General features: G+C 43.6%; 1 protein-coding gene across 3 annotated transcripts in view; it reads left to right on the top strand.

Moving 5' to 3' along the window:
- The window catches only part of ACTN1 (actinin alpha 1), a 47657-nt gene that overhangs the window by 5789 nt on the left and 14514 nt on the right, over positions 1–27354 (top strand). For 2 of the 3 annotated variants that reach the window (XM_026849125.1, XM_026849128.1), the window contains exons 3-11: positions 7166–7252; positions 7835–7922; positions 8879–8957; positions 15281–15362; positions 16958–17043; positions 23635–23727; positions 24930–25160; positions 25680–25827; positions 26406–26556. In XM_026849125.1, the coding sequence (XP_026704926.1) occupies positions 7166–7252; positions 7835–7922; positions 8879–8957; positions 15281–15362; positions 16958–17043; positions 23635–23727; positions 24930–25160; positions 25680–25827; positions 26406–26556 (1045 nt within the window). Of the gene's footprint in view, positions 1–7165; positions 7253–7834; positions 7923–8878; positions 8958–15280; positions 15363–16957; positions 17044–18351; positions 18438–23634; positions 23728–24929; positions 25161–25679; positions 25828–26405; positions 26557–27354 lie in introns of all 3 variants that reach the window. The other variant, XM_026849127.1, reaches the window with a different exon arrangement.

Below are 27354 nucleotides of genomic sequence, written 5' to 3'. Positions count from 1 at the left end.
AAGCAGAGCTATTGCAAAAGACCATTGCTGCAGAACATCTCATGGGTCAAAGCTGATTGCAGTCCCCAGCACAGGTCAAGGATTCCAGTTTTCAGGGCTTCCAGGCTTCTTGTTGTGTACCCCAGAAAGCTGGGTGCTCTGGCTGGAAGCCTGTGTATTGTTGTATAGAGACCTTGTGGGCAGCACTGGGGATGCCCTCAAGACAAACTTGTGGATCATGCAGACAGCAGAGAGGATTTCTGTCTTTTTAGCAAAGGTGGTGAGTGTTTTGCAGGTATGTCACCTGAGTTGCAGAAGGACTTCCAGGTTATTAAGATAGTTTGCTCTTGTATAAACCTTAACAATTTGTCATCTTATCTGGATTGTGTTTTCATGACACTTGTTTTCTTCTGCTCTGGATCAGTGTGTGAGTCCTGCCTATGGACTCATGTTGTCACTGTTGCTGTGGAGACACTCTGCTTCTGTTGTATTTCTAGGTTTGTCTTCACAGTGACCGCAGAAAATGAAGGAGGTTTGTTATCTCCATCTTACAGATGGAAATATGTGGTTTCTTCAGGGAAGCTCATGACAGAGCCAGGAAATGAGCCCATGATACAGTTCTGGATAAGCATTCCTCCTTCGTGAGAGTCATGGGGCTGCAGGGCTGAGCCCTGCCTGTTCTTAGCCCAGGAGGTCAGACCAGTGTTGGCATGCTGTTCCCAATTTTGGCATTTCAGGCATGCTCTTGGGGACATGTCCAAGACATATGCTCTTCATATGGTCCACTTGTTCTGTGTCAGATGAGGGAGAATACCTCAGCTGCTGCAGATGTTTATGTTTGCCTTGCCAAGACCTTTACCTCAATGTACTGCTATAACTTTATGGAGGCTTTGGCATAATTTTAAACTAGTGTCCAGGAGCATTGCAGACACTTTTCTATCTAAGAGCAAAATACAAGAGGTGAATGACTAAATGATATTTATACTTTGCGTGTAAAACTTTTCTTCCATTTTTTCAGCTTTTCCCACAGAAGCAACCTGAGGGTGTTGCTGGCCCTGAATACTGTTTGTGTAGCCTAAGTACCTATCTAAGGTCATTTGGTGCCTTTATAAAATAGACTGATGCATCCAGTGTGTCTGGTACAGTAGCCCATATCTTTATGGGACTCTTCAAACTGGAATTTGGACCTGGAGCCAGAGATCATCTACCTTAAGACAGTTCCTGGTGTCATTTGGATTTCGGACTGAGAGACCTATCTTCCCTGCTCTATTTTATTTGTGGGTTTTTTTTAAATGGTTCTGCTCTCCCTAACACTAGTTTGTCTTTTCTTCTCCTTCAACTGGATTTTTCTTTTTTGATCTCTGCTCCTGAATCAGCTGTGACTGTACTCTCACAGCACTTAGAAATCATTTGCAAGTAAAATGGTCTGTGACCAAAGATCTCCAGGGCCCTCTTATTCGGTGTGGATCCATAATAGTTACCCTGTTCAGAAATAGGCTGTGAGGTGCCATTTTGTGACAGAAGCCATGATTATATATAATGGTGATGGTATATCAGTCTGAATAGCGATCGTGACCTCCCCTGCCAAATATTCCTGGCTCTCCTTTGTCCTGATGCCCATGCAGCTACATGGTGAATCCATGAGTTTCTTTATACTACCAATGGTAGCACAGCACTGAAGTTTGGACCAAGGTTAGCTTTGATTTTTATACAGAGTGCTTGTGCCCATGCTGTGATGCCAGCTCAGGCCATGTAAGTGTGATTGGCTCCCCAACTCCAGTGGCTACCCATGCACCTAGACTGAGCCCAGGCCACTCTGATTGTCACGAGGAAACATCCCCTGCTGCCAGACCTTCTGCCCAGTCCATCCAGGTGCTTGATGAATTAAACATCAGCTATAAAATTGGACTTTTACTTTGAACAGCACAGCAGTTACTCTGTCCATGGAAGCTATTATAAACCTTCCTGGAGCATGAATTTTAAGGACTTACTTTCAGACTTTAAGAAGACATCATGCAGCAGTGAAGTAGAAGACAAAAGCCAATGAGGCAGTCATAACACTGCACCAAGAAAATGAGCTGTAAGTGCCTCAGGTTGGACTGATCTAGGAAGCTTTCCAGATGGCTTTTCTCCCAGAGGAGAAAACCACCATCCAGCAGCAGTGTGGTGGTACAGGCTAGGGCAGTGCACTCCTCACCTCAATGTGGCTCACTCCATCTCTGTTTATCTGCTGCGCAGCAGGGTCCTGTGTGAAGGGTCTGCAGCCTAGCTGTAGTTCTCTGTATACGTTAGACAAATGTCGTTGGCCATCAATGTCCTGGCTTGCTTTATTTTTTTGTGGTTAAGAAATAAACTCCAGAAAAAATCCCAAGGAGACTCTCAGGTCGTCTTAAGCTTTGTGAAGCCTTGTATTTAATCAGAGTTAAAGCCAGCAAAAATGTTTTCATGGCATTTATCTCACATTTCATCAAATAAAGATCCCTCTTTGCTGTTTACAAGCCAAGCTCTGCAGCCATGTCCCACTGAATGAGAACCAGAGTTGAAGAGGACATCCTATTCACAGCATAAGTGCAGGACATATTCTATGTCCACATTAAATGGAGAGTGAAATAAGCAATGTGCGTTAAGTGTTGCATTTTACAATAATCTTTGACTGTTAACAATTCAAGATGATTCTAAACATCTTTAGCCAGAGTCTGTAGGATCAAAGCAGTTGTGGCATACTGCAGATCTGTGTAAATCTGGATCAAGGAAGGCTCTAGGCTGGTGCAGCTTCCAAATGTTTTTTCATCTCCTTTTAAATCTCACTGTCATCTGACACCTCAGAAGCCTTCTTTTGCTGTAATGGATTCCATACTGGTGTCAAATGCTCCTAGGATTTAACAGATTGAATAGGTCAAGTATGTGACCCTGAGACTGTTTTATTTGCACCTCTAATCTGCATAGAAAGTTGGTGCTTTCTTAGATGTGGCTCAGTTCAGCAAAAAGATTGGATGAACTGGTCCCTATTCTCATCTGCACAAGTGAAAGGAGAAATAAAGCTTTGAGATTTCAACAGCTGCAAAAGTCTCATCTGAGCAAAACATGTACTGAAGCACCAGACAGAGCAAGCATACATTTGACTGTGGAAAGAGGGGGAAAATAAGGCCTGTCCATGTCAGTGAGTGAAACGTAGCATTATATTTGTCCCGATTTCCTGTCTGCTCATAATTAGGGAGCTGAGATGTACACCCCAGTCAACAGTGCCATCCATCTGTCCTAAATCTGACTGTACCATCATTAGCAACATGCTTGCTGAAGACAGGGGTGCAGATGCTTGTCCTGCTTTATTTGTCATTTCTTAGGATAAATCAAATGCAGATCAGCCATTATTTTATGGCATCATTGTTGCTGTATGTCTCCAATTTCCAGATCATAATGCTATCCTACTAGTTCATCCCCTGCAATTCCTTCTCTCCGTGGGGTGATGAGAGGCTGTGCTCTCAGTAGTAGTTAGGTGGGGTAACACTTTCTGTAGCATTGATTCTGCTTCTGACTACCCAGGCCAGGGTAGAAAAGTAAGCTTGATCATTTTGCATTTTTTGAAATGAGTTTGTTCATTTAAAAAATATGGTGGCATTTTAAAAGCCACACCTATGTAGCTAGCCAGCCAGTTGTGCTCCTAAGGACTGAATGTTTGTCAGGCCCTTAATTGACTGTCAAGCAAATGGATGAGAGTACTGTAGCTTTTGCATTTTTTTTGTTCACGGTATTTGGTACAATAATGGGAGCTATGTGGAAGCATATTCACTGGTGCAAAAAATTTCCTTCCAGTGGATGCAGATGCTGCAGCAGCTTTAGCCAGCAACTGATCCACCCCCAAGCTGAATGTAAATCACATTAATAATATATACTTGCTGCTGCTGTTCAGACAACAGCTGCTGGTGGTGGAGGAAGTGCAGACAACACTTGCAGAGATCCTGCCTAGGAAGAGCACTGGGAAAGCACAGTCAGACACAAGATACTGTCTGATTATTAGCCTTTTAATAGTGAACTGCTCTCTTATTATTGAGACTTACTTATATCAGCAGGGAATAAACATGGTATCTTTAATTAAGCATTAGATTGTTCTAGCTTTGTAGTGTTATGTTCAGTTTTTTAACAATTCCTGTGGAGTTTCTTTCTCTTCATCACCAGGAAGCAGACAGCTTCATGCAAACTTGTTTTGCAACCATGTTTTTCACTTTAGTTTCTTGGCCGTATTCCACTGTATTAGAAAGAGACTGGCAGTAGCTGAAGGGCGCTGAAAGGATCCTAAAGGAAAAGAAGGTTGGCATTGGGGAATGCAAGGGTGGAAAAATGAGTGAGTGGGGGCCAAAGAGCATATGGACTTTCTGATCAGACTGGCTGACTTTGTAACCAGGTTGCCAGGAGAAGTTTTTTAGCTCCAGAAATGAAAAATGCTTGCCTGCTTCTAGCAAATAATAAGTTTTGTCAATTCTATTTAAAAGAAGAAGAAGAAGAAAAAAAAAAGAGTAGTAAAGGACTGGGAATGGTGTGGTTGGTTAAATCTGCATCCTGGGATGGATCACTCACTAATCTCACTGACATCAGTATCTGCTTGGTAGGTGGTGGGTTTTCTCTGCGTCAAGAAAAAGTAAAATGATATGTAGAGATGAAGCGGTGGAAATACCATGTGTTTCTTCCAGAGCAGCTTTGCTTTTGTGTACTGCTAAGGAAGAATCAGACATAGGAGCAAGGAGCACACATCTTCCTTTTTTATAAATGAGTAATGCAATGAAGAGGGATGGGGGAGAAGAGATGCCTTCCACCTTAACTCCATCAGCTAGCTTTATAAAACTGGAATTTGAGAACGTGACCAGAGCATAGTGCTGAATTCTAATGCCACATTAACAACTTAACGCCATATGGTTTTATGTAAGTATCTTGATCTTTATTGCCAATTAAAATCCATGGAACAGTAATATTAATTACCTGTTGCAGCTCACTGATTGATTTATTAGTGTTCATAAAGCATTTTCAACATTAAAGTATTGCCATTCAGATTTTAATCTAGTCCATTAAAATAAGAGCTCAGTTTAGGTTCAGATCTTAAATATATCCTAGGGTTCTTCTGTCAACTCCTGTGGTTTTTACAAGTGGGGTTTTTTACTTTCTGAAAATCTCCACAAAGATTTATTTCATGAACAAAATAAACTGAAAACACAAATGCTTTCTTTTGTATTTTAGCTGTAGTATCTCAGGTATTTGTAACCATAGTAAGGTTTTTCCTTGAAGTTGATTGCAGTGCTTTATTTGAGGGGTGAAGAACGCAAAAAGTGCAAAACTGGATATACTTGCTGTCACATAACATGTCTTACATCAGCCTAGCAAACAACCCCCGAAATACCTGTAAAAAAATAATTTGTGAGAAAACAGGCAAACATAGTTTTTTCATGCCAGCAACAGTAACTGTAGTTTTTTTGTACTGCACTGAAAAGTTGTTGGCTATTTAATTCTGGGCAGACTGATGCCCCACCAAGGTTGTCTGTGTGTACGCTTAAGTGCAGAAAGGAGTGGATGCAGAGGTTTACTGCAGCGGGACAAGTTGCTGTGTCTTGTTTTCTATCTTACAAATCTCTAAATCCCTAATGCAGATGTATGTCCAAGCACAGCAGAGATTATCCTTCTAATTTATGCTGGAAGTTGCACTACATGTTACAATAAATCACAGGCTTTCAGGAATTTGGACCAGATGGACACTGTTTCTGAAGCAGTGTGTTTGGAGAGCATGCTACTTGTCTGTTGGTCTTGAATGCACTGAGGTTCACATTTTGAAAAATTTTCATAAGAGGAAAAACTTTTTTTAACGGCTTAAAAGGAAAATTTCAAATATTGTTACTTCTGTGACAAGATCCAGACAGGTGGCAGTTGCCTATACTGCAAATTTCTACTTGTCCCAGATCATAATGTGTTCCTGCTAGGCAGCTTTATGGAAGCATTGGCACAGAAATGTCTACAGTAGTACAAAAATGGTTTCTGGCAGCCTTGTTAGAACTTGAATTATTCTACCTCCATACAGTAGGTTAATTCTAACCATTTTCTTACTGGAAATACTCTTGTAACTTGTCAGTTGTTTGTGAAAGATCCTTCTGCCATGCAGAAACCTCCCAGAAAATGAGTAGGAGAAGGCAGCTTGGCTAGTTTCACTATCCAAAAAAAAGTGAAGGCTGTAAATTTTGTAACATGTATATATAGTCTGTGTAGAATTTTTGTAGATGCTGAGGATCAGCACTTGAGACCCATCTACTCACTGTTTGGCACTAATCTATACATGGTGGAAGCCCCTTTCTGGGCCAGCATCCCCCCAGCACCTCCCCCAGAACCTTGATCCTCCATGTTAAACAGATCATACCTCACACACAAGCAGTCACTTTATAAAGCCTCCAAGTTGTTGACCCTTGCTGATTTATATTGCTGAGTCCAATGAGCAATAAAGCACAATCTGCTTAACGTCTTAGTTTATGTTATGGTCTGCTCAGTCTGGTCAGCATGAGTCTTGGCTTCCTTTTCAAGCAGGATGCATGTACTTTGAGTGCTCTGTTGTGTCTTTTGGCAATTATATGACTGAAAAAAGTCCTATGCTGGCAGGCTGGTGTATTTAGGCTTGTTTGAAATTAAAATGTTGATGTTTCTTGGTTTTCTTAGTGGTATCTTGTTCATATGACAAAACCAGCTGTCAGAGCTCATCTGCACTGGGAAGTCTCACTGGTTCTTCTGGTAGAATTACACTGGAGCAGTTATATAGATGATTTGGAGTAGACATCAGAGTAAGAGAGGAAGGCTTTTCTTTTGCCCAGTTTGGCTTATATGATTTCTAAGTGATCAGAATTAAACCTGAACAAGGTGGTTTTAGGCCCCTGTGAGGAATTACATTGATCTAAACTGGTCCTTATTCCTGGTCTTTTGGATCATCCATGTCTGGTTTTTGCACTGCAGAACAACCAGTCTGATTACTGGGTACTACAGGGCAAGACTGTGCTTTGCCAGCAGGGCATCTGGGGAGGTGGGGAAGAAGAGCTTTCAGCTGGAATTCCATTCTCTCATCTGCAAAAGGGAATGCTTCCCAGTACTCCTGCTTTACTAGGATTTCCACTTGCAACTTGATGCCTTGTATTTCTTCTCTTTCTGCCTTTTTTTTTCACAGAAATCGTGGATGGCAATGTTAAAATGACCCTTGGAATGATCTGGACCATCATTCTTCGTTTTGCCATTCAAGATATCTCAGTTGAAGGTAAATCTTAGTTCTTTCCAATTGCTGTTCAACAATAAACAACTGACATAACTAAATGGCTTTGGCACTTAAAAGGCCCAGCATGTGCTCTTGGGTGAGTCACTGGAAGATCCTAGGGAGCTACCCTTCCCAGGGTGCCCTGTCATCTTACTGATATTTCTGGCCAGATGCAGTTATACTGAGAAGAGTTTTTCACATCCTTTTCTTGTAAGAGATTTTAAGAGCAGCTCAAAAGGATGGTTAAGCCTGAAAGCCAACTTTAGTGTTGGAATTTACTGCGTTTCTTGCAGGCTGATTCAGGGAGTAGCACTGAAAATGGTCCTATCTCTTACAAGTCCTACAAAACTCACTAATGCCAAAAAGCTATCTTCTTATTACAGAACCTCATTAAGAAAATAATGGTAACAGAATTATCCCAGTGGAGTCTTCTGAACAAGGAATTTTCTGTCAAGTGCAATTAAATAAAACACAATTTAGTGTGGTCTCTACTAAAGAGAAGTTGGTCGTGTTTTTATAATGTACTCCAGAGACTCCTGCTTTCTAGAAAATTAGTTAATTGGTGTGTTTTCTTTCTTTCTCTAGAGACATCTGCAAAAGAAGGACTTTTGTTATGGTGTCAGAGGAAGACAGCCCCCTACAAAAATGTAAACATTCAGAACTTCCATATCAGGTGAGTTACAGGCAAGAACTTATCTTTACAATCTTGTTATTTGCATATGTGTCTTGGAATATTCAACAATGGTTCCTGACATACCTCCCAAGGCAATGCAGATGCACGTTACACAGTAGCAGTGTAGTCCAGAGAGACACCTAGGAAATTAAAGGCAGAGGTTATAAGAGTATCCAAGTACCTACATCCCAGTTTTTCATTCTGGTTATGATTCCTGCTTTTGTAAAGTTCTTCAGAGTATTAAGTCCTCTGAGAAAAGCAGTATGTGCCACAGGCTAAGCAAGACAGCTTTTGTTCTGTGAAGACTTTGGAACACTTTAGGAGCCATGAAATAAGGGCTGCACCAGAAACTTTGTAATATGTCAGAGTTGGAAAGGGATGAGAGACTTTCTTGCTCTGCTCTTAATATTTCTAAACTGGCAGATGTTCCAGTGAAGATTCTGCATAACAGTGCTTTTTCTAGCGTATCTTGGAGAACTGTATGAACCATATAAATGTTAAGCACTTTTTTTTTTAGTGTTTAAGTGCCATCCACGCTAGTCAGTACTATAGTGGAGCTAGCTGTAGGCATCTGCCTTTTCCCTAAGGAATGCACTTTTACTCCTTTAGGGCTTGTATCTACGCCTTTTTTCAACCCTGAGCTCTACACCTGTCCTTGCATGCTCTGCAGGACACGCACAGAGAGTTCAGCACAGAGGACTGGCAAAAAGGAGCTGGCAATGCAAAAGGCAAGTCCTAATCACCGGATTTTTGTAGGGGTTGAAAAGAATCTTCATTGCAGTCTCAGCAGATACAAGGCATGCCTCCTTCCCAGCACTTACAGAGGCACTCTTAGCTAGAAACTAAACCAGAATTAGTCGTCCAGCTGTCTTGCTGCCCTCCCTCATGCTTGCGCCCGTCACTGTCTCTCCCTGGCTGAGCACTGTTCATTGTGCTCTCTTCTGTCTCTCTTGTAGTTGGAAGGATGGCCTTGGTTTCTGCGCTTTAATTCATAGACACCGTCCAGAACTCATCGACTACGGGAAGCTACGAAAGGTACAACTCCATTTGTTTGTCAGAACAGATGCTTGGCTCCATGGAAATAAAGAGGGAGAAGAATTAGCTTGATAAACATAATTGGAGAACTTCAGCACAAGCTGGCAGTTGCAGGATTGGGGGGAAGGCAGGAGGGATGAATCAGTACATTCAGGCTTCTTAGTGAAGCGTGAACTTAATGAGCTTCCTGCTTGACTTTCCCTGCTTTCAGACTGCCTTATATGAGACACACATGCCCCAATCCCATCTGATGAGCAAAAGCTGGCAAATTCAGTAACACCAAATATGAGACTAGTTCTGTGCTAATGTCACAGACTAGTGAGTCAAATCAGACTTAACGTTTCTGTGGAGAATTGGATAGAAACTGGTTATCTAGTGTTCAAGTGCAAAAGCGCCTTGAGGGGTCTGTGTGCCCTCACTGGACTCCTGTCACATGCTTCTGGTTTAGCACTTATCTATCTGCAGTACTGGGCTTCTAGCACATAGGTATTCAGGTGCCAGCAAAACATTTGTTGTAACACTGTTTTACTTTAAAAGTTGCCACTGGTAACATGATATCTAACTGCTCCAAGTTTGCTTCCTGTGTGTCTTGGAGACAAGATTGCTAAATGGATGATGAGAATAAGCTCTCAGTGGTTTGTGCTGCCAGCAGTGTCTTGAGCCAGCAGGGCAATGGAAGGCCAAACTGGGTTCTCATCCTACTGACATTCCTGCAGTCTGCTGAGATTCAGTTTCACTATATCTCTGCGCAGGTGGAGTGAAATGCCACCAAGAGTAAAATTCATATGATGTTACTGCAGCTAATATGCACAAAAAGTTTGACCATCTGATTTCACAGGCTGGGAGTTACAAAGCGTGTACGTGATCAGTGTTAGCTAGGGAAATAAACATAGAAGCCCATCACTAATAGGCCTGGGCTCTTGGATCACTGTGCAGATAGACAATATGTAAATGAGTTAATCAGATTAGCTGCATCCTTGAGGCAATGAATTGTACAATGCCTGATCTGCTTTTCAGTAACCTTTTAGATCTTTACTGTCTTGCAGAGCAGTCAGTTATATTATCTCATCAGTTTTAGTGTCTGAAGGCAGCACATGATGAATAAACAGTGGGGAGAAACTGTACCTGTTTACATAAACAGCAGCAATTTTATTTTATTTTTTATTTTTTAAAAAAGGGAATTATTAGAGCTGTGTTTTCAGTGCCTGATCTTGGGAAAATAAAGGTAGCTAAGCAATGTGTGTCTGTACTAGGTAAATGCTACAGTGCTCTGTTATCAACAAAGCCCCAAGCCAAACCCAAGCTAAACTAGAGGGAGAAGTTAGTTATTTGGTCATATTCCCTGCAGGCCTTTTGAGGTGAAGAAGAGGGCGATTGTCCTACCCAGTCAAAATCAATGTAGATGGGAATGGATTTGTCCTCCCTGGAGTAAGGTTAAAGGGAACCAGAATCTTTTGTTCTTCACTTGCATGTGATTCCATCGTTCATCAGGTTCCCTCTGCCCTCTTGCAGTCTTCTGATTCTTTCTGTATCATTTTTATTGTTGTTATGCCTTGATTACTCTAAAGGCATTGAGATGGAATGCATGTTTGAGAACTCTACCATAGCTGAAATCTTGATCAAATAGCTGGGAAGAACTTTGCTCAGAGCCTAGCCTTCAACTCTGGCAGTTCATGTATGCTGAAGGGAAGTTGCCTTTTTTATGCTAGATCTTTGAAACTCATTTGTAGAATGTGTAAATGTGGCACATTCTTAAACCCACTATTTGCCTGGACTATTTCTGTCACTTGTTTCCTCCTTTGTCGCTTCTTTCTTGTTCCTTTGGCTCAACTCAACAGATTCTTGCCTGTCTCCTTGAAGCCTACTTCCCTTCTACCCCTTCCTTCAAAAACAAGCAAACAAACCAACCATCCCCAACATTTTGAATCATCCCTGGCTTTGCAGGGGACTTATCTTGCAGAGAAGGACATGAGAAAGGCTGCTGAGAAGCAGCCATCACAGTGAATAGTAGAGTAAATGTCCACCTCCAGGTCTCTTCCAACTCTAGGAAGTGATTAATGGCATCTTAGTTGTATGTGCCTTTAGTGATGTTGTGTGTGTTTCTGTGAACATACACAAATATCAAATGTGTAAGATAGAGAGGTGAACATAAGTCCAAGCTGCCAAGAGGTCTGTGTTTGGGCATTCTTCTGCAGTTTCCATGTTTCCTGCTGCTTCACAGAGGCTGTGTCTGTGCTACAGACCCTGAATTGGCAACGTATACTAGCAAAATGTAGACAGTGTAGCTGCGTGTTGTCTTCCCAAAAGTTAGCAACATCTTTTGTCAGTACAGTTTTGTATTGAGTTTTATGTTCCTAGCTGGTTTTCCTAGTCTAGCTACCTTAGCGGGGCAAGCACAATTCTTTTCTGCCTACATGCTCTGCCTAGCTGAAGCTGCTTGTATAGCTCAGGCCCCAAAATAAAAGGTGGAAGTCCAACTAGCTTGGTGTCAGTGATTCCCTGACACCGAAGCTACTTAGATGCTTAGATGGTTTCTATTCAGTGCTTCTCTGTCTGCTATTGTTCAGCTCACTGTAGATAAGATCTTGAGATTCAGCTCATGGTCTGCATGTGAGGGATATGCAGAAGATGGGGTTTCACTTTCTCCTTTTACCCAAACTGTAGCTCAACTGTGAGCCACATCTGTGATCTTTTTAATTATGTACCATGGTTGACCAATGGCTCAAACACCCCCTCATATACTGCAATCCATATAGAAATGTGGTTTGTGTACTGCCCTGTTGGATGCATTTATTACAGATATATCTGAAAACATAGGTTGTACCAATTGGATTTTTTTTCTAGTGACTTCAACTCTGGCAGATATAGTAAGTCCTTGCTCTCTCTTGATTTTTCCTCCCCCTCCATCTTCTTTCCTGATTGCTAGTTAATAGATGGTTGGGTTTTTTTATGTCACACTGCAATAATTGCCATAGCAACCTTGTGTGCTGCAAGGACTTCAAAGTAGCTGGAGGAGGAGAGAAGACAACTCCCCATGTGAGTTAGGGTTGTGGTAAAAGACAAGGAGCTGCAGTAGTCTTTAGTCAGCAAAAGCAGAGAACATGCCAGGTGGGCATCTGTTTAGGGCAGGTTTGCTGTCTGACACTGTTAAAACAACAGAATTCCTCCATGGTAAAACTAACTTTTCTCACAGTTGGCCCAGCTAGAGCCTGGCAAGTTACTGCTCCTGTTCATGTCTGCCATTTCTATGTTCACACAAGCAGAGGGAGAACTGGGGCACCTCTGCAGAACCTCATCTGGGTCAGTGCTCTTCTGGGGTGTGTGTTTCAGCTGGGGAAGGAGTGAGGGGCAGGTGACTTGGCTTTGTTTGCTCTGCTGCCTTTAGCTCCCTCAAGTGTGCCTGCAGCTGTGGTGCTGCACTGTGAGGCTTGGAGCTGAAAGGCCAGTCTTTACTACTTTATCCCTTTTCATGGGAGTCAACTGAAACATGTAATTTCAAATAATGATTAGCTGGTGTACGATGGGGTGGAGCTGAAAATGGTTAAATTTGGAGGAATTTCATAGGGCTTGAGACCCTGTTGTAGTCTTGTACAAGCCCCCAGGGAAACATTATTTCTTGCATCTTTGTGATGAGCACCTCTGCTGTCCATGATGGGTGAAGCTTGTCCCACAGGCAACAGAGTCTTAAGCAGGTGTTTAGCTCTCTGCTCATCTCGGAGCTAGTCTTGGATTTGGGTAGCTTGCTTTCAGTAGCACTATCTTTAGTTTCATTCCCAAGAGACTATGTGATCACACATCTTTCTTACTTAAGAAGGAGAAGTCTGCCAGCTTCATCTAGGTGAGTCTCCAGTTTCCTGCATGTTAAGACTTCCACCCCTTCCTTTGGGAGTGCCCAAGTCCAGTAAGTTTTCCCATCAGGAAACCTCTCCCAACTTCCAGCTTAAAATTTCTTTTTAACCTTTGGCAACAGTGCTCCTGGTGTTGTTACTTGCAAACTGATAGGAAAGCTATCTGCAGTGAGTTTGTTCCTCCCTTTCCTCCAGGAGAGGCTGACAGATCTTCAGTCAGCTCATTCAGATGGGTCTGTGTTAAGGAAGGGTCTGTGTTGTTAATACTAAACACTCTGTCAGGGCATTAGCAATGCCCCAGTGGTCATGGTCAGCAGAGGCTGAAATTTGGTACACAGTGGTGACATTCTACAAAAGTATAAAGTGGCACATCAGCTAGGGGAAAGCTGGCTAGGGAGCTGCCTCTTGGCATTTCTGGATGCTCCTGCACTTGAGTGAAAGAAAAGCTGTTACTCTTCCTTCCTAAGTGGAGCAAGGGCCCTGCCTACACATAGTGAACAAGGTATGTTATATGCCAGCTAGTCTCATCTCCTCAAGTAAGACTTTTACTTACACTTTCGGTTCATGGAGGTTTCTCCACAGCAGGTACAGGAGACAAGTAGGCTGAAGCTGAAATGGTACCAACCTCTAATTCCATGGCATGGGGTGGTTCCTTGTGGCTGAAGCATAGTGAAAATCCACTGCCTGCACTGCTGCTAATCTCTGAGGAGATGGATATAAACATACATATCTGATGTAGTCACCATTGAAAGTGTATTATATAGGGATAAAGTACTCTTTGACACTGAAATGAGGGCCTGTTACCATGTGTGACAGCTGCTAGTTTCATCACAGCATGCCTGTGCAACATTTCCTTGCCAAATATTAACTTGTCTGAGTGGACTAAATACAGATCACTGGTCGTGTTTGTTTGTTCGGTCGCCCCTGTGTGCAATTTATTTTGGTAGGTGAAACATTGCAGTCTACTTGGAGACATTCACCCAAAGGGATATGATGCTGATATGGAATGCCAACCTAATACACGCATTAATTCGTAGGTAAATGCTGCAGGAAATGGCTTTTCAGAATAGCTCAGTTTCCTAGTTTCGTGAAGGCTGTAATCTGAGGGCTACATAATAGCCAGTGCCATAAAGGAACTTTTCTGCCTGCCCATACCCTGTCTGCCCAAGCATGCTTAGCTTCATCTTTCATGCTGTGTGGGTTCAAAGGAAACTGCTTGTTGATTAGAGTTTAGGCACAGCTTAATCTTCCAAGTTAATGAAATAAGCAAGCACATGATCTCAAATAGAAAAGAAACAGAATATGGATGCCACTCTAGAAAGAAGGTGAAATAATTATAGTCCTTATTTCCAAATTTTTAAGGTGGGTCTCAGTGCGAGTGGCACAAATGACAATATGGAGAGTACTACTCCATCCTTCCTCTCTCCCAAAAGACACTTAGTAAAGAAGATTACTAAACACTAGCAGTTTATGCACAACCTTTCTTCCAGCAGAAGCCACCTGTCTCAACAGTAGAAACTGACAGTGCAAATGGCATTTGTCATCATGAAGTGGCTTGATCATTCAGAATAACTATCATGGATATACAGGAATATAGGAATCAGGCTTTTATGGGGGTCTCCTACATGTACTGGTAGATGTCTTGTTGCTGATCAGTATATTTGAATGCTGGAAACAATTTGCAGAGGTCTTTCATTTCCAGTGACATCTGCATTTCATAGTCTCTTGTGTGGCTCTTTAAAATCTAGTTACCTTTGTGATATGACTCATGATGTGATAAGTCACATTTAACTTTGTTTAGGATTTGATTACTGTGTATTGATGTCTGTATCTGAAGTGCATCCTGCTGCAGCAGAAGGTTTATATAGGGAGTAATGGAAATGTACTAATGAAATGACAAGTCCTGTGCAGCGCTTAGAAGGAAAAGCAATACTCAGACAAAATATGTACTTTTATATATATATTTATTTCATAGAGAGTTGTTAAAACATTTCTCTTCCTCCCACTCAACTGGTGTTCAACAAACTGTATGCTAGCTAAGGACAGTACCCTTTGCAGATGTTGTTACTATTTTAGTATTGCTTAGATGTTGTAACAGATACACTGCTCTGCAGTTCTTTAAAATGGAAGTTGCAAACCTAATATAAGCATGAGATATAAATGTGAGATATGACCATTTACTATCAGTATGATGTGAAGCTAATTTTACTTTAAACTAGGCTGAAGACAAAATGTATTATTTCTTCGTGTTGCAGGTGCATGGATTATAACTTAATTATCATATCATGAGTCTCCAGGCTCTGCTTTCAAAAGGAAGCTAATTATTTCATCCTGCTACATGAGGATTCACACACAATTTTGTCTGGACAGCACAGTTACCTGAGCCAAGCCAAGCACAATAGCTGTGTTTTGAGAGAAATGCTGTGTACCTTCTTACAAGTTGATGCTGATGCTCTGGCTCTGTTTCTTTTCCAGGATGATCCTCTCACTAATCTAAACACAGCTTTTGATGTGGCTGAGAAATACCTGGATATTCCCAAGATGCTGGATGCAGAAGGTAAAGTAGAATGCAGTGGCTTTTAACTTGTTTTTTTTCTCAAGAAATTTCCCACTTCTTCTAGGTGGACTTGTATTGTACAAGAATTCAGTAACCTCTGAATGCTCCTGCCATCACCTCATACTAAATGTATAGGGAAAAAGTTACAGTGGAATAATGAGTCACATTATTCCCACACATGCTTCACTCTTCCTCCTGTGCCCCTCAGTCTTCTGAGTTCTGGTGTGGAGAACTTAACCTGGCATTGACACTCTAGGCAGAGATGAGTAACAGCTGGCCTTGTCCACTGAGTTTATGTATGGTGTAGGACTGCAATCCTTTTGCCCCAATATTTATATTCTGGTCTCTTTCTGACATTGCTGGTGAGCTTCCTTTTTGAGAGGACAATATTTGTATTATAAACTACTTCTTCTTGACTGTTCAGTAATGTTGGGCATGAAGATCCCTCACTGTTCTGATCCTGGAGACCAAGGCAGAGATCCATGTTGTTCAGAGGTGCTTTTGTTACTGACTGTGACTGCTTCCCTGAGGCCACAGGGACAGCAGAATTACTTTTCAGAGCCTTGTCAGCTTGGCAATAGACTTTGAAAACTGTAGCTCTGGAGTACAAATAACAGCCTGAAATAGTTCACTGGTTGTTGGCTGTTTGCCTGAAGCCAGCTGGTTTCAATGGTAGAGGCTGTACTTCAGGCTTGGTTTGGACAGGAGAAGCAGTTAAAGACTTGTTAAATAAGGGATTGACAGGAACAGGGAGGAAAAGTAGGGATAGGGCAGCTGAACCCAGTGAATCTGTATTTGGACAACTAGGATGTTCATATTGGGTAGTATTTCCCATTCCCAGGGATGAGTCTTGCTTTCCCTGCATTCATCATGCTGAGGCCACAAAAAACCCATGAGGTTTCTGGAGTAGATTCAAGTGCTTCCTGCCATTCTGTAGGAAATACAGTCACCACCAAAATAAGTGGATCTAGCTTCACATCTCAGCAAAGCTAGCAGTGATGAAGAGGGCCCCTCGCAGGAGCTCCTATTGTTCTTTTCTGACCACTCTCCTCCCTCATGGAGTAGAGCTAATGTGCGTTCCTCCACACCATTAATTCTGATCTGGAGGTGTTGAGTTTCTCCTGAAACTAATGAAGGGGCCTTTTTGAAATTGAAGCCATCGTTGTGTTGAAATGGATGATGGAGGCATGGAAAGGAAGGGAGAAAGGATCTTTCCTGAAGAACTGCATGGAGGAATTGCATTATAATACATCTATGAAAGCCATGTCAACCTGCTGCCAAGTTTGGATTGATACAACCCACCATTTACAGTAATGTTCTCAGGACAGGGAAGTGCTGTGACGTGAGACATGCGGACAAATGGTTGCATTAGCCTGGCCAGACCCTGGAAGCAATTTTATCGTGAGGGAGGGAAACCAGGAGGGTGATCCTGGCTGCTGAGAGAGAACATCTTCTGGGGAATGCTGGGAAGCCCTGTGGAGTTGCTATGACAAGCATATACCCCAGCAGGCCTCCTGGACAGTTGTGGTGCTCCCTTTCCTTTGCTCTCCTCCCGTCAGTTGATTATGCTCTTAACGTGAGGTTTTTTTTGACAGACATTGTTGGAACTGCCCGTCCTGACGAGAAAGCCATCATGACCTATGTTTCTAGCTTCTACCACGCCTTCTCAGGAGCCCAGAAGGTATCGCAGGATCCCAAGCTCCCTCCACAGAGCACACCTGGTGCCGTTGCTAATGTCCAAACCTTTTTTTCTTTCTCTCTCTCCTCTCTAGCTACGGGCATCTTTATTATTATGTTCTTGGTAGAGTTGGCTATTGGTTCAAAGTGGTGCTCCAGACATAATATGTGGGGCAAGGGAGACAGGAGTCCCATTTCCCGCTAGTCAGTGGTACTTCCTGTGGCACTTCTGTATTCCAACACCTTGGCACGCACACAAATCCAAGGGAGTGGGGAGCTCTGCCTCATCCATTTGCCTTCTGAACTGCTGCCCTGATGTCCAAGGAAATGCACCCCCAGTGTCTGGGAAATCTGAGATAGAGTGCTAGATTTCACAAAGGTGGAGACCACCACATAGATGCTCTGCTCAGCAGGACACTACAGCCTGCCCCCCCTGGAAAGAATGCTGGTACCTATTTACTTTTTTTTTCCTTTTTCAAAGATGGAGAAACATAGCTGACTTAGTGGTTTTATGAAGGGTTCAGTGAATACCCAAAACTTTATCTTTTACCTTATATATGCTGCAGGTTCCTGCACCTTTGCTTCAAGGTCTGAACCTGCTACTTTCTCAAGTTGTGCCACAAATTCAGTCCCAGTTCACCTGGGGCTTACAAAGCATGTCTAACAAGTACATCCATGGTGATTTTGCAAACAGAGCATTGCTTATCATGACTGAGATGCCTGTTTTTCCTCTTTTCTCACCCACCATGCTGGAAATCAGGTCCTTGCTGTGTCTGGCTTAGCCATTTTCCTGTTGGTAATGGAGTTACTTAAAGAAAACATTTTGTGGATGAAACCTTGTAAACATCTCTTGCCAAAACCAGGCAGCTGCCTGTACTTCAGTACCGTAGGAACAGGCAGTGCATGTTGCAGCAGAGCAGATAGTGTGTAGGAAGTGCACTACGTAGGAAGGCTCTGATCTCTAGGTCCTAGGTGTACAGAAAGGCCTTGAGCATGGGTGTTCAAACCTCCAAACAGCCTAATTGCATCCTTGGAACAGGCCCCCAGGCCACAGCCATAAAGGTGCAGAGCCCAGATCCCCCTGTATTGGGGGGGTGGGAGGGAGAGGTGCCCCTTTGAGCCACAAGCCAACGCTGCTAGCCACCTTCTGATCTGAATTCCCAGCTCTCCGCATGGAAATCTGTTTGGCCTGTCCTGCAATGCATGATGGGAAGTTTTCTCCCCCTCTCTCACGCCACCCATGACTGTTTTGTTTTATTCTATGTGCTGCTTCTTACTTTATCCTTTCAACCTCTTTTCCTTCTCTGCACAGATATTATAGGCACGCTAAGGCCGGATGAGAAGGCCATAATGACCTATGTCTCATGTTACTACCACGCCTTCTCAGGGGCGCAGAAGGTGAGACTTTACCCTTAACAACCCCCTCCTCTCTCCCTGACCTGCCCACCGCTCCTCTCCACTGAGGAACGCACCAGACCCCCCATCCGCCCCAGGGAAGCCCAGTGCATCCAGCGATGCATGCTTGGATGTGCCATCTGTAGTCTTGCTGGAGAAGTGATGTAAATGTCCTTTCAGATGGACCTGAGCTGCCCCTTCCCTCCAGTTTCACACCCCAGCAGTGGAGAAAGCATTTGGTAAAGCTAGCATCGAAAGATGAATGAATGTCTGCTCTGACAGAGTCACTACTCTTTCAGTGACTAGTGAGCATCATCCTGGCTAGGCAGTGCGCCTCCAGAAATGCCACAATCAAATTAGCCTACTTCAGGAAATCACAGCCTGTCCTTCTTGACCTGTCATTCTGCCTTCCATGTTCAGTCCCCACTAGGTCAGTGGTCTTTTCTTAGGCTGAGCCATCTGTGAGCTGGTTACATAGCACTTTTGTGCTCCAGCCATAAAGTCCATTCCTACCAGGCCTTGAGCTTTCCCAAACTCACACACTTCATTCCGTGTTTCTCCCTGGTCATTCTCTGTTTCCCAAACCACCTATATGTTTTATTTCTCTTTCCTCTGCTTTTCACATTTCCATAACTTCAGTCCTTCTTCCTCTGCTTCCTCTTTTACTCCAAAGTCTCTTTGTCTGGCAAAGTCACAGTTTGCCTTCAGGCAAGCTTCCTCCAAAACAGCAAATTCCCTGTAATCCTTTGAATAGAATAAAGAAGTCCATCCTTTCTACCTATGCCATAGCCTGGCTCAGCTGCAGCCTTTCCACAAGATCACTGCTAGTTTCAAATTGTAGGCTTTGAAACAATAAAATCCAAGTTCAGGACTGTATTCTTCATGTTACAAGCAGATGTAAAATCTCCCTGTTTTCCCCTGCCACAACTTCTTTCTCTCACTAGGTCTTTGCTGTTTGAGACACGGTCCATGTGTTGCCCAGCTTGAGGGCTCACTTGATTCCAGGAAGAGTCCATCTCTTTCGTACAAAGCAGTGCTGATGGTCGCAGCGTTGGTGCAGATACCACACTGATGCTGGCTTTCAGGGGGCAAACACCAGCAGTAGTTTCCAGGGAGCAGCTCTTTAGTTCAGGCTTTTTGTTCTCTGCCTTGCTTCATATAAATTACACGATGCTGTCTTATTTCCAAGGAATGCAGAATATGTCCCACAGCAGTGCAGTAGGCTTGCCCATTTGGCATAATTTTTGTAGTCATGACTTCCCTGCTAGGATCCTGCTTTGTGAATAGTTTGAATCCCTTAAGATCAGGCTGCAAGCTCTGGCCAGTCAGTACTTGCCCTGGAAGACTGTAGTCTCAGAACTCATGCCAGGCTGGTGATAAGGCCCACTGTTAGCCAGGTGCCCCTGAGGGACTGCTCCATGCTCTCTCCTTAACTTGAACTCCAGATTGAGGAAACAGCAAACCACAATATGAGGAGGGTTGTGTCCTGCTGCTGCAGGAGCAGCTATGCCCCTTGCCAATCCCTTCCTCTTCTCTCTACACCCGTTCCACGATTTGGAAGCCTGCTCAGCAGGTCCCATGCTCTCATCAGCAATTTAGGTGGATGCTGGGTCTCCTGGGATAACTGAAAACAGCCTTTACTGCCTCAGGGACCTGAACCAAGTAGTTGGGGCAAGAACTAGAGATGGAGCTTCTTAGTTATTAAAGCTTCAATCCCATGTAGTCTAACTGGCTTACAGGGAAGACTAAAGATTTAATAATTTATTAATTTTTTAGCAGTCCTGATGGGCCAGCAACTCAACTGTGCCCTCACAGGAGGGGCAGAGCTCCTTCTTGGAGCTGCCCTAGCCGTTCATTAGCCAGCTGCTGAGTTACACAGATTCAAACCCCCAGGCAAAGGCAAAGTGGTTACTGAGCACAATCCCCAGCCCAGATTGTAATGTGTTGCCACCTCATGCACAGTTAGGTGACTTACTGTGATATCGCTCCATTTTTCATTCAGATTTTTCATTACTGCCACCAGTCCTGAAGGGGAAGTCCCATGAGCCGCTTTCTGCTTCTTTCACTCTCTTATACTGAACCTTTGAAGGTACAGGGACCCAGCCTGATGTGTGTGTAGATGGCTGCTTTTTCTTTATGCCATTTTTTTTATACATATGTAGATATACTTGCTTTGGTTTGCTTGTTTTCTAACTGCTTCTGACTTTCACACTAAATGCATGCAACTACTGGTTGGCTTAATATTTTGTAAACTTGATTTCTGGGGTTGAAAGTTCCTGACTAATGTTTTACCATTTTATTAAGCGATTGTGTGTTTGGCATACAGTACTCTGGAGTCTCCTCTGAGGCCAGAAGACAGCAACAGACAGGCATCTTCCCTATGTAGCATACTGTGGGAATGCCTTCCTTTTTATGATCCTCCTCAGCAGAGACACCTGGATCCATGAGCTAGAGAGACAGTGAACTCCACTTCCATCCTAAGCAGTCCAAGTCAGGGTTGAGATGAACTGAAAAGACAAAAGGCAGAGAAATCACTGCTACTTTGGCTAATTCACATTTCTGTTTTGAGTCTACCAAAGAGCATGTGCATATCACACAGCAGTGTGGTATCAAGTAGAATGCCCTGGGCTTGCCCTCCTCACAGTCTCTGAGTGCAAGTAGTATAGTTTGTCAGCACAGTGCTGCACTGAAGCTGATCAGCTCACAAAGGTTCTCTGAGAATACAGGTATGCAGCTTCCAGACCCCAGAATGGTGTATCTTCTCAGGTTGCTCCCTGCCTTGTGGGTATCTTGGCTTGTCTGGAGCCTGAAAGTGTTTCTCTGATGTTGCCATCACCACAGATCAGCTTATTAGCAGCAGTGTGGGAGGTATTGGTGGAGGTTACCTGAAAGCATTGGGATTCTTTTGTCCTACGTTGTTCAGAGCAAGTCAGTGTAACACATTGCTCATGACATTAATGGTGATAGAGGCCACAGACCTTTTCCTGCTGCTGCAGCAGCAGCCCACTGTTGCATAGAGCAGTCTGGAGCAGGCAAGAACCATTGGGAAGCAAGTGCTAGTAGGGAAGAGAAAGCTCTACACTTCAGCCATTAGGATAATACAAATAATGTTGTAATAGCTGACATTCAGAGGACTTTTGTGTTTGGACAGATGTTCAACACGCATGTATACACACACATATTGAAAATCTTGGGCAGCTGGAAGAAATCTATTGTCAGATACATGTAAATATGCCTCTGCAAAATGGTGTCCCTCCTGCACAGCTAGATGCTGCTGCAGTGGGCTCCTAGGTTATTAGAAGAAAGTTAAGAGTGTGCAGGGAGCTCCTCTCCTGGGATGACCGAGATAAACATTTGGCACTACCAGTTCCCTGCAGTCACTAGGAACATCATGGTAGGGCTCTGGCAATGTCTTTTTGACGTATTATTTGATCCCATGTCTATAAGGTTTTCTCTGGATATCAAAAAGCACTCCATTAAAGTACAAACTTTAGTTAAAAACAGATCAAAGTACAAGCTTTCTTAGATGTAACCATCATTTGCCCTTTTTGCAGTTTTTTTTTTTTCCAAGTGAAATTGCTCTTTCTTCTGTATGAGTCCCTCTGATGTGTTTTAAATTAGTTAATATCTGTGTACCTGCTAGCTGGTGTGCTTTAGTCAAGGGACAGATGACTGAATATACGTTTTTACAGCCTCTTATAAATTAATAAGATTGCCAGATCCCTTGGGACCTTAGCAATCCATACATCACTGTATAGCCTATGACTTTACTGCTATTCTTGCTGCCTTGCATCAGCTGCAAAAATTAAGAGGATTTTTCTCACATGGCCTTGCAGATTGAATAAACAGATAATAAAAGGCCTTTTAAAAATAGAAAAAGGTCGAAGCTTGCCGACTATAAGCTCAGCAAAACTTCTTTTGGCATCAGTCTCACACATAGTTTTAAGGCAGGACGCAACATTCGCAATTGGTCTGTTGTAGTGTTGGCATGTACCCTCTCTTCTTCATCCCTACCTAGGCTCTCTAAGGAGGACTAACTACTCCATAGAGGTCCTGTGGGTAGCTCTAGCACCTTGCCAGGCATCAGGGCCACAGCTGTACTGTGGTAAGAGGGTGCTGAGCAATCCCCTGACACCCATCACAGGAGCACATCCTCCAAGGCTTTGTAGCTTGGCAACTACCACAATAACAGTAAAGGGAGCTGATAGCCATGGATAGATGCTGGGCAAGGATCAGCCTACTGTATGTTCCCTGTGCCAAACACATGCATGATACTCCAGGGCAGACTGACTGCTCTTGAGTTCATAGCTGGGATTTTTCTGATCCTTACTTTGTTCGAAATTCATGTTTTAGCATGGTCAGCTCACTGCAGAGAACAAGGGTTTGGTCCCACAATGAAAAAAATAACAAGCCAACCCAACACTAAATAGTAACAACAGGCTCTTTTTTTGGTGAGACTTGTTTTGGGAGAGTAAGCAGAAAGATTACCCATAAAGGGAAAAAAACCCCTTCTCAGCTGGATCATGAGACCCTGAATACATGGTAGGTGTCATGTGGCAAGATGGTGTAGGAGGTGTCCCTGTAATGAGTGCAGAAATACAGAGAAAGCTGGAAGACAGCTCTACTGGGCAGAATTTAAGGTTAAGAGGAGTATCCACTGCTTTATCTTCCAAACAAAATTAGGAATTTTCCAAGGTCCAGTCTATGGATTAACTCTGTTTAGGTAGTTCTTTCCTGGGGTGAAACCATGTAGAGAGCCTCATCAGCTTGACAGGACTTAGTTACTGGTGTTGCAGCTCTGAATGCTGGTGATGGGAGTGGAGGTGGTGGCAGAACCCCCCTGTCTTTGTAAAGAGGCATCCAGGATCCCTCTGGTAGGAAGCAAACAACAGGGCCCTCTCAAAATAGCAGCATGAGAAAAGGTATAGAAATGTGGTGATCTCACAACATGTAGGGTGGGATCATTAGAGCTGAGAATCTCTGAAGGAATGTATTCACCTGAGAAAGGGAAAATAAATTGTTATAGAAGGTCAGCTGGAAAGCAAAGAGGTCAGGACAGATCTTTCTAAGTGCAGACAGGTTGCTAAAGCCAAGGGTAGGAAACTTTTCCCACAGGTATGTAGGAGGAAGCTAAGCTGCAAGCTTTGGTTTATATATTTTTTTCACTTTTCCCGTCTTCTGTTTTTCTTCTCTTTGTCAGGCAGAGACAGCAGCAAACCGTATCTGCAAGGTGCTGGCAGTCAACCAAGAAAATGAACAGCTCATGGAAGACTATGAAAAACTGGCCAGTGATGTAGGTGTCCATGGTGCTGTTGGTTTCTGGGTGGTGGTATGTGGAAAGGAATTGCATTTAATGATAACTAACTTGGGGAATGATATTGGCCTGTGTTTTCCTGGAAAATTCTTTTTTTTTTCCCTTGTAGCTTGAGAAAATTAAAGATCGAGCTTATATTAAAGGCAAGAGCAATCTGCTTTAAAACAGAAAGCTTCCATAGAGGAGCTCTGAGATTCTCAATTTATTAGGAGCGGCCACAGAATATTAAAGTTAAAGGAAAAATCAAACTGGTTTAACTTGCAATCCTCGGAACCATGCAACTTCATAACATCTTTCATACACATTGTATGCTGATGTACTGCAGAAGTCAGGAATTGGATCTGAGAGAATGGGTTAGAGATAATTGAGGAAAGAAGCATGCATTTGCTGATAGTTGGAAAGAATCTGTGTAGGATACAAGCTGGAGGCTGCTTTGGTTAATTGAGAAAGCTGAAGGCTGACAGACCGACATCTGTGTAAACTACAGAAGTAGCCAAATGTGGACTGAAGTGTGTTTGTGGAAGATAAGTAGGGAGGAGAAGATGAACAACAGAAGGGCAAATATAGCCGATGAGCCTGGTTTTAGCCTGGCCTGAAAAGCATAGGACACTGCTCCACTTACACATAGACTGCCCATTGCAGTACCATTTTGCTGGCTTGCCAAATAGGTTTGAGAAGGAGAGGGCTATTCAAAGAGCAACACTGACTCCAGGGAAGCTAGAGTGGGAAAAGTATAACTGGAGTCAAGAACTTGATTTCTTCTGTCAGACCCTTCTGGAGATAATATGACTTACAACATCCTTTAGTTATGCAACAGTCCAGCAAGACTGTAAAGCTCTAATGTAATCTGAGGACATAGTTTGGTCCTGATTGTGCGAAACCTATGCTTTAAACATGTTAGATTGGCAATGCTGCAACAAGCAGTACTACTTAGTGTGGTAGGGAATGGGCTGCTCATAAAAAACAAAAAACAAACAAACAAACAAACAAACAAAAAACAAAACAAAAAAACACAACACCAAAACCACCTTTCAAAAACACGTAACTTTTCTTTACAAGCCCTCCTGGTGGCAGAATCTTTCTGACAGCAAACGTAAAAGTAAATGGTCCCTAATGAGATCAGAACAACAGCTGCAGTTTTAACACAGTTTTAGTTCAAGGCTTGTCATTGCTCTTTCCAGCTGCTGGAGTGGATTCGTCGCACCATCCCCTGGCTGGAGAACCGGGCCCCGGAGAACACCATGCAAGCCATGCAGCAGAAACTGGAGGACTTCCGGGACTACCGCCGCCTGCACAAGCCCCCCAAGGTCCAAGAGAAGTGCCAACTTGAGATCAACTTCAATACCTTGCAGACCAAGCTGCGGCTCAGCAACAGGCCAGCCTTCATGCCTTCAGAAGGGAAAATGGTCTCGGTGAGTGGGAGTAACGGTACCCCAAAACCAGGACTCCTTTTCCTGCCCATGGGTGGGCAGGGCATGCCTTGCCTTCAGTGTGAGCTATTCTTTGGTAGAAACCCAACAGAATATAGTTCAGTGAGGCTGTAATAAGAGAGGGTCTAGTGATCGTTGCTTCCTTGTATCTAAACCAGACTCTGAGGCTCTTCACAAGTTGCATGTCTTTATGTGGAGATGTGTGGGAGGCTCACATTTTTTCTAATTGAAGAATGGTTGGGTTTTGTTGAAGTTTCATGTGAAGGAAGTGTTTTGAGAGGGACTCTTGTGCAGACAAGTATATCCTAATACTGCTAGTCCTGCTTATCTTAAGTCTGACACTTCATCTTCCTGACCTGTCTGCACAACCCTGTGAGATTAAAAGCCCTCATCCACTCCCTCCAACCAACTGAAACCATGTAGCTCATGGAAACTAATGCTGACATACATCTTCCCCCCCATCTTCTAACCTGTCTTTTCTTCATGTGCTTTTGTCTTTAGGATATAAACAATGCCTGGGGTGGCCTAGAGCAGGCTGAGAAGGGCTATGAGGAGTGGTTGTTGAATGAGATCCGAAGGCTAGAGAGGCTAGATCACCTGGCAGAGAAGTTCCGGCAGAAGGCATCCATTCATGAGGCCTGGACAGATGGTAATGCCAACCTGCGTGCTTCCTACTGCCTGACATGGTGCTGTCTCTTATGGAGGGAGGAAGAGATGGATCATGCATAGGTCCTTCCATGAGATTTTCATCTCAAGAATAATAGGTTCATTTCTTACTTCATTAGAAAATAATGCATGAAAATCAGATTGATCTCTGTTCTGCTACATCATGTAGCCACACTGACATTCCCTAACTGTTGCAAAGTGAGAACTTTGGATAGAAAATTGCTACAGAGCAGAGGAAAAGTTACCGTACAGTAAATGCTACAGTTGGTGTTTACAGGACCAGCATAGCCCAGTCTGCATATACTGAGACAAGTCCAGTATGAACTCTGACGGCACTGGCTGAGCTGCACGATGTGCCCTTCTCTGTTGTTAATGGCAAACTCATGTTCTGCGGTTTGAAAGTGAGGATTGTACACCTCTAGGCCAGCACACGTGAGGGCAGGCCTTCGGCATGGTGCTTGGAGTGGGGGCCTCGACGACGGGGAGCTGGCTTTGGGGGCACTGGGTCCTTCCCTTCATTCTCCTGTCCTTCATTCTCCTGTCCTTTGGCTCCCTCCCCAGGTAAGGAAGCAATGCTGCAGCAGAAGGATTACGAAACTGCTACCCTCTCGGAGATAAAGGCCCTGCTGAAGAAACATGAGGCCTTTGAGAGCGACCTGGCTGCACACCAGGACCGCGTGGAACAGATTGCTGCTATTGCACAAGAGCTGAAGTACGGCACCCCACCACATGTCCCATCCTTGGAGCCAGAGAGGCTTAATCAGCTTTGCCCTCTGCCCTCTGGAGAGCCATAAATCAATCCCCATACAAAAATGTTGGGAAGTCCAAGTGTTTCCAAATAGTATCTAGGATACTGCTCTCCAGTATCCGGATGCACCAGAAGAGCAGGCCAGAAAACGGATGAGTCGTGGGTGCTGATGAGGGGGCGGCAAAATTATATTCCCAAGCCAAGTTTCCATCTTCTTCCAGCTTGTTACGCTGCTGTGAACCCTTTCCTAAAGAGTCTGACCTGCCACTGGTGCCTGCTAAGTTTCAGAGTTGCAATGCCATCATACTTTTCCAGGAACAGAAGGAAATGGCAGAGGATAGCAGGCTCTCAGTTTGCTCTCTTTTATCAAAAAAATCTTCCTGATTCTGGCAGGAAAAAAATCTGATGCTTGAGCCCATTGTGGCCCCTGCTGCTGCCCTGGACCCTTTTGCCCTGGGAGTACTGTACCATGTGGACACTGGCTGGCACTTGCTCTGGGACATTCCCACAGCAACTCAGCTCCCTCCCTGCTTCTCCTGACTTGGAAATCTTCAGCTCCTTTTCCTGGAGTGATGAGTGATGCAGCTTCCCAGGAGAAATGGGGTCTCCTCAGGGCGGGAGGTTGATTGCTGGGGATAGCAGGCAGGTAAAGAGCTGGTCTCTGCAGCACAAGGAGAGCAGTTTTGAAACCCCACATGTTTCTTGGCAAAAACAGTCTGAACAACTTTTCTTTTACTTTGTCTCCTATTTTAAAAATATTTA

Source organism: Athene cunicularia (genome assembly GCF_003259725.1).
Source record: "Athene cunicularia isolate RWA chromosome 5 unlocalized genomic scaffold, athCun1 chr5_part1, whole genome shotgun sequence".
Taxonomy (NCBI): domain Eukaryota; kingdom Metazoa; phylum Chordata; class Aves; order Strigiformes; family Strigidae; genus Athene; species Athene cunicularia.
The sequence above is the reverse complement of the archived record's forward strand: the minus strand, read 5'-3'. Positions and strand labels throughout refer to the sequence as shown.